A 19,313-nucleotide genomic window follows, 5' to 3' on the forward strand; every position below is an offset into this window, starting at 1 on the left:
TGGTTAGTCAGAGTATGGGTGGCCCAAGTGGGGGCAGTCTTCAGGTCTGTATAACTCCAGGCAGTGTTGGAATTGCATGGTGTGGAAAACCCACACATTTAGTATCAGAAGTGTTATGAATAAGAAAAAAGTTTTTCCTATTAGCTTCTGTGAAGGTTGGAAAAATAAGATTATTTTTCAATTATATGCCCCATAATTTCTAAGTCAGATAGTGAGGAAGAGAACAGAGACTAAAATGCTTGATCAAAAGATAAATAAAACTAATGTATAAAAACAATTAAGAAAAACTTCTGCTTTATTCTTACCTTTTGTCCCAGGAATTCATTCCCAATATACTAAGAAGCAATCTGCAATAATAAAATGCTGACTGAGGCTTTTGAGGTGCTGGTTCATCTTGCTCCACAGCTTTCATGTTTAAGTCATTAAAGTGTTTCTCAACAAATTCTTTTTCCTCTGTATGTTGCTTAAGGATAGCATTAATAACATCATTTTCCTGTTTTTCAGAAATGCACACAGGTTGTGGAGCAGGAATATTAAGTGAAATTCCAGTTCTCTGTAAGCATTCAGGACTGGTTACACCTAAATACTGCAAAAGCTCATCAAGAACATCTTCATCATCTCTGATTGTATCCCAAGTTGGTACAGTTTCTCTAAATCTTTTAAACTGACAGGAAATCCCATCTTTTATTGTTATATCTTCTAAGCATTCGGTAGATGTAGGTGGCTCTTCTGGCTTCTCTTGGTGAGACAATGAAAGTATGAGAGATGTAGGTTCTGACAAGCCACTTACAGGAGGTGGTCCATATAGGATAGCAGAATCCCATGAATATTTTCCAGAAAGATCACGTACTATGATTCTGACATTTGAATTGGCTGATGCAAGACCAGCAGATAAACCTCCTCCAGGTATACTCTCTTCTGATCTGATCTGAATACAGGACACTAAGGTTGTATTGTTCAACACGAAGAACTGGATATTTGGACTCTCAAAGAGTTCAGGAGAAAGTTCAGTACTTTCACTGTAATGATTGTCATGATTTTCACACACCTGACTTGTTAACATAGCAGGACCACCACTCATTGGATAATGGCCCAAGTGATTTACCAGATGTGTAATAACAGTGCGAGCAGCTATAGAAATTAATCCTTGTTGCATTTGAGTTTTCACTAGAAAAAAAAAAAAAAAGTGAGTGGGAATACTGTTGCTTCTAGGATGTCATATAACAATGAGACACTGGACAACAAATGGGGACATTATCAAAACCACACTCCAATACTTCAGTAATTATTAATATTTCCAATTTAGACTGTATTACAGAAATGACGGCAAATAACAAAACTGTTCTTTAGTGAAGTTTTTCTGTTAATTTTATAAAGAGCCCTTTTTGAAAATGTTGCTTATGGATTCTTAATTTAAGTCTTTAAAAGTATATCATACCTTAAAAGAAGGATCAGAAGTATTAGAAATCACTTGAAATCACTTAGCACATAGATTAGAAAGCCAATGAAATCCAACTGATAAGTTTATCTCATAAGCAGATTCAGAACAGTTTGCAGCATGCCTTAAATGTCACTTAATTATGGCTTTTATCAATGATGTAGAAGTTTCAGAGAAAAGTGATCTTTCACTAAACTTTAAGAGTTGTGATCAATTTAAACAGTGAGTTAGTGTAGCCAGTACATGATTTAAAAAAAAGCTTTATTTTAAAGAAAAAAGTATTTTATGGTCCTGCATACGTCCCCCTGGCCCCCCCAAAGTATCGTTCAGGACATTGTGGTCTAGTTTGAGCAGTTAGTTGTATGTAAGAAGCATCCCCCCCCCCACCCTTGTTTAAGCACATTAGAGAAAGCAAATAGATAAGGAGCATATCCATGTGAGTAACTTAAAAAAAAAAAATCACAGGAAACAGTAAAAAAGAAAAAAGCTCAAAAAACGATGCAATATGAGGCCTGAAAAGGCAGGGTGCCTAATGGCAGAACCAAAAGAAGGAAAAGAGAGGGGACAAAGAAGACAGAGAACACAGAAAGAGGGTGTAAAGGGAGGAAGGAAGAAGTGGAGATAGACAGTAAGTTGTCAAAGTCCACTAGTCCAAGAATGCCACTGTCATTCTAAGGAGAGTTGATGTGGAAACCAGTTTTGGAATAAGTGGTGTCAAGAAGTGGGGACAATTTAGTGATGTTTATCTTGACACTTTTCACCTGGGAGATGGGAGGAGAGCTGCCCCTTGTAAATAAGTATAATCATTCATGTAGAAAGAGGACTTTGGTTGATTGTGTGTGTGCTTACAGTATTCTGGTCTTAGTTACTGACATGATTCAGAATGATTGTGTCTCTGGATTTACAGAGTGATCAGAGTATTGTTTATATTCTGAAAGTTAATCATTTGGGAATACTATAGTCTAGCTGCCAGAATAAATATAGGTTGATCAAAGTATTATCTATATTCAATAAATTCCTTAATTTTAAATGTACTTTGTGATGAATTTTGGTAACTGTATAGAACTGTGTAACCACCAATATAATCAATATATAGTAAAATTACTACATGAAAAAAGGATAAATCTATCCTAGCTGGTTTGGCTCAATGGATAGAGCGTTGGCCTGCAGACCAAAGGGTTCTGGGTTCAATTCTGGTCAAGGGCACGTAACTTGGTTGCAGGTTCCTCCCTGGCCTGGGCCCTGGTTGGGGCACATGCAGGAGGCATCCAATCAATGTGTTTCTCTCACATCGATGTTTCTTCCTGTCTTTCCCTTTCTATTCCACTCTCTCTAAAAGATCAGTGAAAAATATTCTTGGGTGAGGATAAAAAAAATAAAAAAAGGATACATCTTAGTTTATGTAAATTATTATCTCAACTAGGGGCCCGGTGCATGAAACTCGTGCATGGGGGGGGGGGGAGGAAGGGGGGTTTCCCTCAGCCCAGCCTGCACCCTCTCCAACTGGGGACCCCTTGGAGGACATTCCTCTTGCAATCTGGGACTGCTGACTTCTAACTGCTCACCTGCCTGCCTGATTGTCCCTAACTGTCTCTGCCTGCCTGCCTCATTGCCCCTAACTACCCTTCCCTGCCATCCTGATTTTGCCCCCCAACTGCCCTCCCCTGCTGGCCTGATCTTGCCCACAACTACCTCTGCCTTCCTGATCACCTCTAACTGCTCTCCCCTGCTGGCCTGATCTCGCCCCCAACTGCTCTCCTCTGCCGGCCTGATTGCTCCTAACTGCCTCTGCCTCGGCCCCCACCACCATGGCTTTGTCTGAAAGGAAGTTGGATGTCCGGAAGATGGCCAGTTGACCTGGTCTAATTAGCATATTACCCTTTTAGTAGTATAGATAGATTATATAGGATAGGATTGCTTAAATGAGGGTGGAGAAGCCTTTTTCAGCAGGAGATGCTCTTGGCAGACAAAAACACATAATCCCTATATCTGGACTGATAGCCAGCCATATGCACTATACTACCAAACCGGTCATGAAAAAATTGAACCGCTTTCTTACACCTTATACTAAACAGCTGTTGCCCTTAAAACCCCTCATCAGCCCCTACCTTAGGTTGTGCCTTTGAAGTTCACCCAGATTAGGTTCTGATTGGTCGGTTTCTTTCCCAGTCAGCATCAAAAGCTCCGCCTCCTAGGCAGCCATTGGCAACTCTCACTTCACTCAGATTTGGTTCTGATTGGTCGGTTTCTATGCTAATCAGTGTCAAAAGCTATGCCTCCTAGGCAGCCATTGGCTCCTGGCACTTCACCCAGATTTGGTTCTGATTGGTCGGTTTCTATGCCAATCAGTGTCTCCAGTCCTATCTCTGGGCCTGATCAAAGAGGCAGGGCTGATCAGCAGTGTCCATGTAGGCCCAGAGAGAAATAGAGGCATGGCTGCTGCCAAAGCCAGGAGAGAAAGAGAGAGGCAACGGCTGATCAACAGCTGCCACGGAGGCTGGGGATCAGACCTTGCCTCTCTTTCTGCAGGCCTCTCTCTGGGCCTGATCCGCAGCCCCCTTGGCAGTCAGTGCCATGGCAACCCAGCACTGACTTCTGGTGCTTGGTCGAGCCTTGGTCATTACGGACCCTGGCGCGTGCTCTCTCTCTCTCTCTCTCTCTCTCTCTCTCTCTCTATATATATATATATATATATATATATGTAAAACCAATTTTAAATGTTTATAAGGAGACTAGCTTGTGCATTGCTGGTGATTACTTTATAAAAAAAAGGCAAGAGAGCTCTGGCAGGTGTTGCCAAATGGTTAGAGTGTGAGCCCGTGCACAGGAGGGTAGCAGGTTCGATTTAGGGTCAAGGGCATATACCTGGGTTGCATGTTCCATCCTCAGCCCAGCTCAGGCGCGTGCAGGAGGCAACCAATTGATGTTTCTTTCCCTCTCTATCCCTCTCCCACTCTCTCTAAAAATTAATGGAAAAAAATGGAGTGAAGATTAACAACAACAAAAAAGGCAAGAGTGAACAGTTACATTTTCAAGGATATAGCCATAAAGATTCAGAACCAACACCACTGGGTATAGGCAAAGTTAGCAACAAACCAGCCACTAATATTAATAACAGCATCTCCATGATTCCACTCTATAAAAGAACAGTTTTCTTTGTTTGGGCTATGGTTGATTTTGAAATCTTGCCAAGCATCAAAATTTCAATCTTCTTCCATTATCAATCAAGTTTTATGTCTACATAGATGTACACATGAACATTTTACGTAAAAGCTCAATTACACTGAGCTGTTCCAGCCATTATATTTATGGCTAGTTCTGAAAATCAGTTATTCAACACTAGAGAACAACACTAAATAATTAAACTTAATTCAGTTCTACATTTTCAAGACTATAAGCAAAGTAAAAAGATGTCACTAGCTGATGAGAAACAGAGGGGTAGCTTGCTTTTTCTTCTCTAATTACAACTTAGAGTATAATAAATATTAACACTGTAAGGGGCCTTATAGACACTCTAGCCAGTACTTATTTTGTACCTGAGGACAAATAGGTTCACAGAAGTTAAGTGATATGCCCGTTTTCTACAGAAGATTTTACATTAGTACTAGTCTTTTGCTTCCCAGCATAATGTTATTTCCATCTTTACTACAACTCTGACTTTCATATTTTTTTCTTTTTTGGTCAACTGCCTTTTCTTTTGGCAAATCACTATGACATATGTAAACACTGAATTCAATTTTTTTCTGTATAGAGTAACTTCAAAAAGCATTACTTAGCATAAATTATTAAATATATGGCCATTATCAACTGAAAACACTCATTTAAATAAGACTAAATTTATTTTAAACTAGAGACCCGGTGCACGGATTCGTGTACCAGTGGGTCTCTTGGCCTGGCTTGCGGGGATCAGACTGAAACCGGCAGTCCAACATTCCCCGAGGGGTCACGAACTGCGAGAGGGCGCAGGTCAGGCCAAGGGACCCCACCCGTGCACGTCTCTAGTATGCATAGAAGATCTTTGGTTACTCTCTTCCTGCCTTCTCCCCTTTCCTCTGAGTTTCATCAGTCTGTTCCATGTTTCCATGCCTGTGGTTTCTGCTCCTGTGTTGAGTGTCTGCCCTTTCGTGGTCAGTGCACATCATTAGCTTAGGCTTTTATATATAGATGGTAATAAAACAAAGATTTAAAAATTTTTGATGTAGGAAAATACTTTTCTGTTCTTTATTTTCTTTTTTATTTTGAATAAGCTTAAAAGGTGACTTGTATTTTTGTTTGTTTTCAACACAGAAGCAAATGATCTTTGTTTATAGTTAAACCAGGGCAATGGGAACAACAGTTCTTTCTGATTCAAATTCTCTAGAGAGCATTCCTTTTGCAAGTTTACAGATGAGTAAACCTCACATGCTAATTAGAACCCATGGACCTTTGTTTTCAAATTTAAAAAAAAAATACGTTTTATTGATTTTTAGAGAAACAGGAATGAAGAGAGAGAGGGAGAGAGATAGAAACATTGATCAGCTGCCTCCTGCATGGCCTCCACCAGGGATAGAGCCTGCAACCTGGGCATGTACCCTGACCAGAAATCGAACCCAGGACCTCTTGGTGGATGGGTTGACACTCAACCACTGAGCCACATCAGCCGGGTGTGACCTGTTTTATTTAAGCAGAGAATCATTTTTGCAGAAGCAACAGAGTATAATTTAATAGAAATAGATCACAGAAAATAGAGAATTCTTGATGTTGTCTCTGATTTGCTCTGTGATCATGAACAAATTACATAAACTCTTTTAAGACCCATTTTTCTCTAAGAATAACAGACTTTTTGTAAAAATAAACTGAAAACTCATATACAAAGTTAGATATAACAAAATAATATAAGTCCTTCAATTTTGAGAGCATTATAAACAACATAAGTTTTATGAGTTCCTTTTTAAAACCTGCTTATAAACAAACTGTACGAATGAACCAGTCCATCTATAGATTCTGTTCCCAAAGGAAGTAGTAGTGGGAATGCAATATAAATGAATTTGTTCACAAATCTGTCATAATTATTCATATTATTCATATTAAAAACACATTTAGATTTCAGATATAGGCAAAAGCATTTTCTTTCCTAAGTAGTTTCTCTAAATATACAAAATGATAAAAATCTCTCAACTTTTTTATTGGGAGGATAGTTTTATTTAGATATATTTTTGAGTTATCAACTACAGAACATACATATCTCTCTTCTATAAATATGCTTAGATATAAAGAAAACATGAAATGCTCTAATTTAGAAATTCAAAATGAAATTCTAAACTAACTGGCCTTGTGAGAATATGTAAAATGAAGATATCGATGCTGCTAAGGCTTTGTGTAACTAGGATTCATTTAAAAAGTCTATTCAGGGTTGTCTTTTCAGATTGTCAGATTAAACAAACCTAACAGCATTGGCAGCAAACCCATAATTACAGATTATTATGGCATACAAAAGCAACAAGACATAAAAAGCTGCTGCAATTCACTGCACTCTAATAGAACATGCAGAGGAAGTTAATTTTGGCAAATGCTTTAAATATTAGCTTTGCATAATATGTATAGGTGAAACTATAATTAGGACAGAATGAATTCTTTGGAGCCTCCTTTCACTCCGACTCTGCAAATGATGACTTTTTGCTAATAAGACTACTGCCATTTGACAAAAAGCCAACTTCACTACCTCTCTTTATTCTTTAGTAAATTTAATAATTACAGCTACTCCTGCCAATAGTTCTGAAATCAGACTTGTTCAATCCAATACTGAGCTTATTAGGGACACTCTATGTTTAAAAATCTTTGGCCAAAAAAGTACTTGAAGATGATGAAGCATGCCTTAGACAAGGGCACAATGATTAGTCATTTTCTCCACATTAAAAACCCCAAAATGCAGCATGTAGTCACCACAGATCACAGAATCACCTGCTGTTAGTTCACAGCTGTTCCTAAAAGCTTCTGCATTTATCTGGTCCTTAATACCTTTAAGAAAGTCCAAAGGGAATAACTGAATACATTTAGAGAATAGTACTCCACAGAGTATCTGGTACCAATATAAAGCTCATTTACTTAAATTTTTACCTTTCTGTCTTTAAAGTGACTGTTGTTAACAGTACAGTAAATTTGGTATGAAATACAATAAAACTTGCCTTTACATAGTAAACCATTTATTTCACTGTTTAAGAAATACACTACACTGCCCTTAATCAAACTTTTATCATTTTACACCTTTAAAAATGCAAAAACTGTGCCCACCAATGAAAAAAAGCTGTAAGATATCCTATACATATAATAAAAAGCTAATATGCAAAGCAACCAAATGGCAGAACAACCAGTCGCTATGACATGCACTGACCACCAGGGGGCAGATGCTCAATTCAGGAGCTGCCCCTTGGTGGTCAGTGTGCTCCCAGAGCCAGAAGGTCCTGCCTCTCCTGCCTTGGAGGCAGCACTAAGCATGTCCAACTGATGGCATAGTGCATGAATTTCATGCACTGGGCCTCTACTGCGCTCGGGCGCACAGACACAGTTATAAAAAGGAATGAAATCTTACAATTTCTGACAGAATAGATGGACCTAGAGCAGTGATGGCGAACCTATGACACGCGCGTCAGCACTGACATGCATAGCCATTTCTGATGACACGCGGTCGCTGAGGCGGCCGCATGCCGAGGATGAAACATTGGCGAAATAATGTTTTTTCCTCAAAGTGACACACTACCCGAGTTATGCTCAGTTTTTTGGCGAAGTTTGACACACTAAGCTCAAAAGGTTGCCCATTACTGACCTAGAGAGTATTATGCTAAGTGAAATAAGTCAGAGAAACAAGTACCATATATACTAGTATAGTCAGAGAAACAAATACCATATGATTTCACTTATATTAGGACTCTAAAGAACAAAATAAACAAAGAAACAGAAACAGATTCACAGACAACAGGAAACAAATTTATAGTTGCCAGAGTGGAGGGGGTTGGGGGACTGGGTGAAAAAGGTGAAGTGATTAGGAAGTACAAACCAGTGGTTATAAAATAGTTATGGGGATGTAAAGTACAGCATAGGAAATATAGTCAATAATATAATAACTAAGAATGGTGCTAGGTGGGTACTTGAAATACTGGGGGGATCACTCTGTAAATTAAAATTTTCTAACCACCATATGCTATACATATGAAACTAATATAAAATAATAGTGAATGTCAATTTTATTAAAAAAAATACATTTTTAATGCAAAAGGCAACTATTTTCATATAACTTTGTTTTTAGATAAAATAAACACTCTATTTTACTATGCCAAATCTAGAAAAATAATAAGTTGAGATATTAATTATTGTCTAAATATTTTGTACTGTCCAGTATATCTCTATTACATATGAACTATTTCATTTGTATATTGTGTGGTAGACAAATTATTACCAACTTGTGATCAACTCAAAATACTATCATGATCACATCCTAGGTGTTTTAATCATTTGTAACTATTCTGCATTTAAAACTCAAACTCTTCTTTAGTAGCTTACTCCTTGACCACAACCTCCTAGTCTAGTGATTTCCCAATTTGTTTTGTAGAGTCCTTGGAGATGGATAGGACAGAAGTCAGTAGGATCCCAGCCACTATCCTGCTGCAGCTCTACTTTAAAAAGTTTTACAAATTGGGCTTCCTTGTGAAATTTATTTGAAGAGGTTTCACTGCTTAAAAACTCATTTTAAAAACCACTGTCCTAACATACTGATTCCCTTAGTGGTCTTCAACTTTGGCTGCATATTCATCACCTGCAAAGCTTTTAAAAATCCCTGCAATCCCAGATCAATATATTAAAACCTTTATTGACAGGATGAGAGCATCAGTATCCTAATGTGAAGCCAAGGCTGAGAATCATTGTTCTAACTTCTTATTACTAACCACATCTACTTTCTGACTCACTGGATCACTCCATTTTCTTCCAATTTATTAGCCATTTCTAGCATCAGGTCAATCCTTACCAAGCTTAGATTCCATGGTTATACCATATACCAATATTCTGAAAGTCATAGTTTGTGTTTCTGCCATATCCACCTTACTGAATATTGATTGGTGCCAACAAAACTTTGTAGTTTTCATCTTCTTTCAGGCCCTCAAAAACTTCTCTCAATCCTCTTAGTTTACTTCCATCTTCTTTTTTCTGGTCTCAGAAGAAGGGCTAATATTAGCACCTATACTCTCCAGCTCACCTGTCAGGAACTTCACTCTACTAATGCTGATTACCTTCCTACTTTCCGTCTCAGCTTTTTCAATTTATAATTAATTTCAACTCTCTTAATCCTTAAAAAATCCCTTAACCCCAAATCATCCTTTAGCTTACCTACTGTTTTATCACTTTTCTTTTCTTTTTAAAAATAGTCAAGCTTCTTTAAAGAGTAGTTTTGACAGATGGCTCTACAGTACTTCCTTAACTCCTTTTTGTTCCTCAACCCATAGACATCCGCTTCTGCCTCCTACTTCTCTGCTGAAACTAAAGCAGACATACTTGTCAGTGTTTTATACTTGACCTTGCTATCATTTAATACTGCTGGCCAATCTTTTAAAAATCTTTCTCTTCTCTTTGTTTCTGAAAAATTACTCTCTCCTGTTTTTTCCTTCCTTTCCAACTTTTTCTTCTCAGCGCGTGCGCGCGTGCGCGCGCGCACACACACGCACACACACACACACACACAAATATATATTCCTAACAGAGACCTCTCTGCTAAGATCTAGACCTGTATATACAAGAAACAGTCTACTATATATCTTCATGCAAATATCCAATGGGCACCCCAAATTAAACCCTCCTCATTACCCCTCCCAAGCCTCTGAACTCTCTCATGTTCTTGGTCTAGTCTGGGAAAAATCTATCTAATTTAAGCCTTTAACAACTCTTGCTTGGACTATTTCAACAGCCTCAGGATTTGTTTCTCTACTCCTGAGTTAACCTCCCTAAAATCAGTCTAACATACGAGATCAGCAAACTTCTCTGTGAGGGGCCAGACAAAATATTTTCTGCTTCAGGGCTACACAATCTCTGTTGCAACTACTCAACACTACTGTTTTTACACAAAAGCAGCCATAATGATACATAAATGAACCACATGGAGATGTCCCAATAAAACCTTATTTATAGAAACAGGTGGCAGGTGTGGGCCATAATTTGCCAACTCCTGTAAAATATTGTCAAAGTGCTATTAATACTAATTTTATCATGTATATAACCTCCTTAACCCCTTCAATAAACTGGGTTCCTCTGAGCTACCTCTGTATCCTGAATGCACTTTTATTTTTATACTCATAAGGTTATTTGTTTACATCTTTGCCTTACCCTTATATCAAATAGTAAACTCTGAATGTAGAAGCAATGTGGCTTTAAAAATACCTTACTGAGTTCACTATGGACCAAGAACCATGCAAAAGGTTTTATACATATTATTTTATTTAGTACTTAAAACGACCCTATGAGGGAATAAATATTATCTCCACTTTATAAATAAGAATACAGACATAGTTACTTAGCTATTTAATGAGAGTCAACATTCAATACCATGCCTGTCAGACTCCAAAGCTAAATCTCCTATTTAATTATAGAAATCCTATGATGTAGAAAGTAAAATATCAAAAAGAACTTATCAGAATAACTTAGCTAGAAGTATAAAGGGAATGTCATCACATGTAATCTTAGCAATTGTGTATATAAAGGTATTTCTTAAACTGAAAATAAAATTTGCAATAATATATATGGTGAGGTAAACAACTACAAAGTAAAACATGCATTATTCATCCTCACCCATCATTTCTACCCAAGGCCTCAAATCATGCCTTAAGAGAACCCAAACAACAATACTGTCCTGAAGACAATCCATTTTACCTTCGGTTACTGGTTGGAGTTTAGAAGATCGTTCTGAATCAGGAGAGTGCAGAGGTTCAGGTTCTTTCAGACTTTCCAAATGCAAAAAGGGATCATAATCTACAGATGCCAAGTCTGATAGGCTTATTGGAAAATACTTCGGATTGCTAAAACATTGAGATCCATAAACACATCCATGTAATACCTGAAAATACAGGGGGGAAACATACAAGTTTTCCTTTTCAGTAAAAATAAATAAAGTAAGAAGAGAAAAAAGTCCACTCATAATGCAAGAGCTTAACAAAATTTTAAATAGTTTAAAACTTAGCTCTTTGATTCCGGTAAAATTTAATACCTCTTAAGAAGAAGAAGTAAAATTTAACTAGTGATGCTTATATTCAACGAAGATCTGACTCTTCAAAATCTGGCAATAAAACAACAGTGTACTATAGAAACTACTTTTTAATTATCAAGATACTGTAAGATAAATTTATGTTCTTATAAAATACCTAGTCTAAATGAAAACACTAAGAAATGTTATTTCTTTAGGTTTTATAAACCCTTGGTTACCAAATAAATAATAAAGCAAAGAAGTTTACCTTATAAATGCAATTGAGGACTGACTTTTCTATTTTATCATTTTCTGCTCCTGTAGCATGGACTGGTTGGAGCAGTGTCTTTAGGGGTAAGGCCATGATCCAGTCCAGAAGGCACAGAAGTAAAGATACCACCAACTGTAACAACAAAAAGATCATTATTATTGTCAACTCATAAAGTAAGAGTTTAATACTTAACAGAAATTCACCAACTCATTTTTTGGTTAATCCTCACCAGGATATTTCCCCTCATTGATTTTAAGAGAGAATGGAAAGGAGCGATGGGGTGGGGGTGGGGCAATTGTGCAGCACTTGGGAAAAGAGAGAGAGGGAGGGAGGGAGTAACATCGATGTGAAAGAGACACACTGATTAGTTGCCTCCCGCATGTGCGAACCAGGACTGGGGATTGAACCTGCAACCCAAGTACATGCCCTTGACTGGAATCAAACCCAAGACCCTTCCGTGTGCAAGCAGATGATCTAACCCATTGAGCACCACCGGCCAGGGCTCACCAACTTATTTTTTGTTTTCCAAATTTATTTCAGAAACTATCAATCCTAAATTGCAACATTAATATTTATCTAAACCTAACATTTAAGATGTTTTTATTGTGGATTTCAGTGCAAGCACAATGAAAGATAATAAAATAATAAAAACAGGAATGTTAAATTTCTTTAATTAGAACACACATTAAGCTTAAAAAACAATAGGCTTCAATTAGCTATTCTTATTTAACTGCTCAAGGAATGAAATACAAATGAAAAGTTTTAGTCCATACATATTACAATCACTTCCACATTCCTCTTCTAATTAAATACCTCACTGAATACCCTGCCAGAAAGACTAGACTATCTTAACCATATTCTGAAACTGTTACTAATTTTTTAAAATAAACGTTTCCACTGGATACTTTTAAATTAATGGATGTTATAACCAAAACACCCTTATCAAAATGTGGAGTAAAACAGCAGTACCTCTGTGGCCCATTTTATTGTACAAGGAATCACAATCAGTGCCTTAAAAGCATTAATCAAGTAGCAGTAAGTGATCTGTTGGTTTTTAGACTGAAAGATTAATTTTCCAACTCAAGGAGTAACGCTGGTCTGAATCTCCCAACATAGCCTCCAAAAGAACAATAAAGAACAAAAAGAACCAATAAGACATCACAAAACCAGTAAGACATCACAAAACCTAGGTTTAACCAGATAACAGAACAACCAAATTTCAAATTATGTGTAAGTAGAAAGTATACAGAAATCCCAGTAAGCTTTTCCCCATTCTCCTAGTGTAAGCTTTCATGAAGAGGAAGGGCAGTTTGGGGAAAACTGCAAGAGAGAAGGGAACTAGGTACAAACCTAAAAACCACTCAGAAAGAAAAAGACCACCCTAAGTGTGAGTACTGTGGTACTGACCACCACCTGTTAATATCAAACATTAGAGTAAAGGTAACGAAGAGCACTAAAAGAATTGCAATGCCAAAATATAATTCCTGATGGATTTAAAGGCCACAGAGAAAACAGAATTGCACTGTTAAACTTAATTAACTGAGAACTAGAACTGTGGACTGGAACTAGGAATACTATTAGAGAAGAATGTAGAAAGATAATGCCAGAAGTAAAAGGGAAAGAAAAATTGAGATGCATGACAGAGAAGCATGAAAAAGAGGTAGGTGAGATCAAAGGTGACAAAAGCAGGGTTAGAATCCTGAATGCAATTTTTCATTGACTATCACGTAGTGATAAAAAGAACTATTACAATAGTCAGTGTAAGGAGACAGAAGAGAACCAACCAACCAACCAACCAAACAAACAAACAAAAGACAACAAATAACAAAAAATAATTAAAGAAAAAATAAGAGATCTCTACCAGAAGATTCAAGAAATAAAAGGAAAATTCAAACCCAGATTAGGAATACTGAACAACGAACAAGAAAGTATATTATCTGACCATAAGAAAGAAGATTCCTCTGAGGAAGAACCTGGAATTCTAAAAGTGAAGTGAAAGCCACCCTAAAAGTATTGGGAATAAATAAATTACCAGGATAGGTGGAATACATGTAGAATTACTTTAAGGCACAGAGACCCAATCTGTCAAAATTCTAACAAGAATATGTCAACAAATATGGAAAACAAAACAATGGCTTAAAGACTGGAAACATTCAATATATATTCCAATTTTCAAGAAAGGAGATAGTAAGGAACATAGTAAAGTTAGTTACGTTTTGTAGACTACAGTGAAGCCTCTGATTGCATCGATCAAGCTATGGGTACTCTGAAAGAAATGGGCGTGCCTCAGCATTTGTTTGTTCTGATACATAACCTACGTTGTGCACAGGGAGCCCTGGAGAGACAATGGTTTCTTATAGGCAAAGGTGTCCTACAAGAATGCATTTTATCTCTGTTTAATTTGCACGCAGAACATATATGAAAAACTAGGGTAGGTTCAGAGAAAGGACTGAAAATTGGTGAAAAAATATCAATAACTTAAGATATGCAGGATAATACCATCTTACTGGCAGAAAGTAGCAATGATTTGAAACAATTTCGATTAAAGTAAAAGAAGAAAGCGCTAAAGCATTCAAACATTAAGAAGACAAAAATCATGACTATAGATGAAATACACAACTTTAACATTGATAATGAAAACACTGAAACTGTTAAAGATTCTGCTTACCTTGGTTCAGGAATCAATTCAAACGGAGAATGCAACCAAGAAATCAAGGAAAGTTTGGGACTTGGAAGGGAAGCAATGGAAGAATTAGAGAAGATCACTAAGAGCAAAGATGTGCCATTAGAGACCAAAGCTAAGATCACTTACACCCTCCTACACCCGATTACAATGTACAGATGTGAGAGTTGGAGTGAAAAGGGCTGTCCAAAAATTGATTCATTTGGAATATGGTGTTGGAGGAGAGCTGCACAGATATGCTCGATTGCCAGAAAGACAAACCAGTGGGCTCTAGAGCAAATTAACCTGAAACATTGCTGGAAGTAAAAATGACAAAACTGAAGCTGTCCTATTTCAGGCACATCATGAGAAGACAGGGTTCTTTGGAAAATACAATAAGTCTGGGAAAAACGGGAGGGGGCAGAAAAATAGGAAGGCCAAATATGAGATGGCTTGACTTCATAAAAGAAGCCATAGGAATGAGCCTAAAGGAGCAGCACAGGGCTGCTGAGGATAAGACATTGAAGACATCACTCATCCATAGGGTAGCCAGGAGTCAGAGCCAACTCAACAAACACGTATACACATTAGTGTGAGAATACCAAAAAAGTGTACTGGTAGAATACTGAGTAGAAAGAAAGAAGTTAAAAGTATACACAGGAAAGGTAATGTTTTTTTTGGAAAATAATGTTGAGATGGGGAGAAATGCTTTGGAAAATGTAGTAAAAAGAGAAATTTAGGATCCTGCATGTCTTTTTTTTATTTTAATTTTGGACCTATACTTCTTCTTCTAGTTAAAAGGCATCATCCAATTAAGACACTGTTCTTTGTTAAACTTCCAGAAAAGAAAGTTCTTGAAGTAGTAATCTTGTAAACCATCCCAAGTGACCAAACTTGTCCACAGATATGCAGAGGAAGTATTCATCTATACAAAACTACTAAAAAAGAAAACATAAGGATCTAAGCAATTCAGCTGACGCACCCCTCCCAATAATCCAATTATGAAACAAAAGAAAATTGTAATGCAACATCCTAATTTAAATATTTCCAAACAGGTATTTAGATATAGGGAACAAAGAAAACTCCATCTTCAATCAGAAACTAAAAAACTAAACAGAAATAATCAAGGAAAGAATGAACTCAAGTCAGGAAAAGAAAAGAAAAAAAATCATATTAGAAATGATGCCTCAATTATAAAATGCCTAAGGAAGAATAAATTTGAAAAATAAAAAACAAAATTTAATAAGGGACATTGAAGAACTGTGGGAAAACAAGAGAATAAAAATGAGATAAAAAAGTAAAGTGTCAGAGAGAAAATGACTAAAATAGAAGAAAGAGAATATCCAATTTACATATAAGAAGTCTCTAAAATCTACATATATAAAAGGCCCACCAGATGCCAGGACAAACTGACCTCCAATAATGAACTCTTAATACATATCCTGTGCTAAAATTTCAAAAGTTAAGACTTCAAAAATAAATAAAAAAATATCCTTAAGGCCTCCAGGACAAAAGATAAAATAATTTAAAACTGGCATCAGACAGACTTCTCAAAACAATACACAGCCCAGGCAGATTCGGTCCCTGGTTGGGATGCATATGGGAGGCAACTGATCGATGTTCCTCTCTGACATTGATGTGTTCTCTGTCTCTCTTTCTCTCCCCGCTTTGCTGTCTCTCTAAACAATCAATAAACATATCCTCGGGTGAGAATAAATACACACACGCGTGCACACACACACACACACACACACACACCCCAAAACATGAAAAAAAAAGATAATAAAACAACCTCAAGAAAAGTAAGGACTCGACAGCTAAACAAGCTGTTTTTCAAGTATCAGGGTTATAGAAAAAGTTTTAAATATGCAAGAGCTTGGGGACTTCTGTATTCATGAGTCCATCGTGAAGAATAAAGATGAACTTCATCCAACCAAGAAGTTGACTGAGGATGTTCAGCAAAAAGATTAATGGCGAGTATTTGCTATATGTAATTATACTGGGGTGGGCAAAGGTAGGTGTACAGTTGCATTGTGACATTCTTTTGAGTTAATAAAGCTATAGTAATAATCATAATCTGCATGCCTTTTCATACCAGCAATTGTAAACCTACTTTTGCCAACTCCTGTAGGGCTAAGATTAATATATAAAAGTGAAGATGAGTGTGGATGAGTCATTTGTTAAATGTCATATGCTGTATGTTATGTGTAGAAATAAAGTAACTAAAAACGGAGGTGAAGAGAGAGCAAGAGAAAAGTAAAATAAGATCATTTATTAACATACAAGCAAAAGATAGGAGATAAAGAATATCATTCAATAATCACTAGCCAGATAGTAGGAGATTAAGTAAGAAAGCAAGGGGAAAAGCCATTCAAATTGGAAAAGAAGTAAAATTGTTTATATGCACAGATGACATGATATTGTACATAGAAAATCCTAAAGACTCCATGAAAAAACTACTAGACTTAATAAATGAATTCAGCAATGTAGCAGGACACAAAATTAATACCCAGAAATGTATGGCTTTTTTACACACCAATAATGAACTCACAGAAAGAGAAAATAAACAAACAAACAAACAAACAAACAAAAACCCATTTACCATTGCAACAACAAAAAAATTTAGATATCTAGGAATAAACTTAACTAAGGAGGTAAAAGACCTGTGCTCAGAAAACTACAGGATGTTGAAAAAAGAAATAGAGGAAGACATAAACAAATGGAAGAACATACCATGTTCATGGATTGGTAGAATCAACATCATTAAAATATCCATACTACCCAAAGCAATCTATAGATTCAATGCAATCCCAATTAAAATACCAATGGCATATTTCACAGATCTATAACAAACTCTCCAAAAATTCATATGGAATAAAAAAAGACCCCGAATAGCTACAGCAACCCTGAGAAAGAAGAACAAAGTTGAAGGGATCACAATACCAGATAGCAAGCTATATTACAAAACCACTATTCTCAAAACTGCCTGCTATGGGCAAAAGAACAGACGTACCGACCAATGGAACAGAACAGAGAACCCAGAAATTAACCACAGCCATCATGCTCAATTAATACTTGACAAAGGAGGCAAGAACATACAATGAAGTCAAGACAGTCACTTCAATAAATGGTGTTGGAAAAATTGGAAAGATACATGGAAAAAAAATGAAACTACACCACCAACTTAAATCATACACAAAAATAAACTCAAAATGGATAAAGGACTTAAACATAAGACAGGAAACCATAAAAATCTAAGAAGAATCTCTAGGCAGCAAAATATCAGATATGTCGTAGCAATATCTTTACCAATACAGCTCCTAGGACAATGGAAACTAAGGAGAAAATAAACAAATGGGACTACATCAATATAAAAAGCTTCTGCACAGCAAAAGAAACTATCAACAAAACAACAAGAAAGCCCACTGCATGGGAGGACATATTTACCAATGTTATATCTGACAAGGGTTTAATCTCCAAAATTTACAGGGAACTCATACAACTTAACAAAAGGAAGATAAAACAATCCAATAAAAAAATGGGCAAAGGACCTAAATAGACACTTTTCGAAAGAGGACATACAGACGGCCAAGAGAAATATGAAAACATGCTCAAAGTCACTACTCATCCGAGAGATGCAAATCAAAACAACAATGAGGTACCATCTCACACCTGTCAGAATGGCTATCATCCAAAAAGCAACAAACCACAACTGCTGGCAAGGATGTGGAGAAAAAGGAACCCTTGTGCACTGCTGGTGGGGATGCAGACTGGTGCAGCCACTGTGGAAAACAGTATGGAGTTTTCCTCAAAAAATTAAAAATGGAACTCCCATTTGACCCAGTAATCCCACTTTTAGGAATATATCCCAAGAAATCAGAAACACCTATCAGAAAGGATATATGCACCCCTATGTTCATAGCAGCACAATTCACCATAGCTAAGGTTGGGAAGCAGCCTAAGTGCCCATCAGCAGATGAGTGGATTAGAAAACTGTGGTACATCTACACAATGGAATACTATGCTGCTGTAAAAAAGAAGGAACGCTTACCATTTGCAATAGCATGGATGGACCTGGAGAGCATTATGCTGAGCGAAATAAGCCAGTTGGAGAAAGGTAAATGTCACATGATCTCACTCATTTGTGGAATATAATGAACAACATAAAATGATGAAAATAGAGCCAAAGTTATAGAAGCATTGAACAGACCGTCCAACCTAAGAGGGAAGGTGGGTGGGTGGGTAAGAGATCAACCAACGGACTTGTATGCATGCATATGAGCATAACCAATGGACACAGACAGAAGGGGGGGAGGTGAGAGCATGTGCTGGGGGGTGGGAGCGTCTGGGGAGAGTTCAATGGGGGAAAAAGAGACTTATGTAATACTTTAAACAATAAAGAATTAAAAAAAAAGAAAGCAAGGGAATAAAGGCATTAAAATAAGTATACATATAAAGATAATCTTACAAGAACAAGCTATAAAATTTCCGAATACCAAAAGGAACTTAAACAAAAGAACAAGGGAAACACATCATGTAGAGGAAGAAGCAAAGAAAATATAACATAATTTGCATATTAATCATAAAGTGACAGATGTGAGACCAAAAATATAAATCATATCAGAATGGGTTTAACTTGCCTAATATAAGAAAAAGATTTTCAGTTTGACTCACATAGCAAGACCCAAGTATATGTAGTATTCAAGAGATATAGTAAAAGAAAAACGATTCAGAAAGGTAA

General features: G+C 36.8%; 1 protein-coding gene across 2 annotated transcripts in view; it reads right to left on the minus strand.

Annotated features, from left to right (window-relative positions):
- The window catches only part of RALGAPA1 (Ral GTPase activating protein catalytic subunit alpha 1), a 273,811-nt gene that overhangs the window by 95,802 nt on the left and 158,696 nt on the right, over positions 1-19,313 (minus strand). For both annotated transcript variants that reach the window (XM_054716552.1, XM_054716551.1), the window contains exons 31-33: positions 11,908-12,042; positions 11,330-11,513; positions 306-1,167 (exon numbers count right to left, since the gene is read on the minus strand). In XM_054716552.1, the coding sequence (XP_054572527.1) occupies positions 306-1,167; positions 11,330-11,513; positions 11,908-12,042 (1,181 nt within the window). The remainder of the gene's footprint in view (positions 1-305; positions 1,168-11,329; positions 11,514-11,907; positions 12,043-19,313) is intronic.

This window comes from Eptesicus fuscus, chromosome 5, assembly GCF_027574615.1.
Source record: "Eptesicus fuscus isolate TK198812 chromosome 5, DD_ASM_mEF_20220401, whole genome shotgun sequence".
NCBI classification, from domain to species: domain Eukaryota; kingdom Metazoa; phylum Chordata; class Mammalia; order Chiroptera; family Vespertilionidae; genus Eptesicus; species Eptesicus fuscus.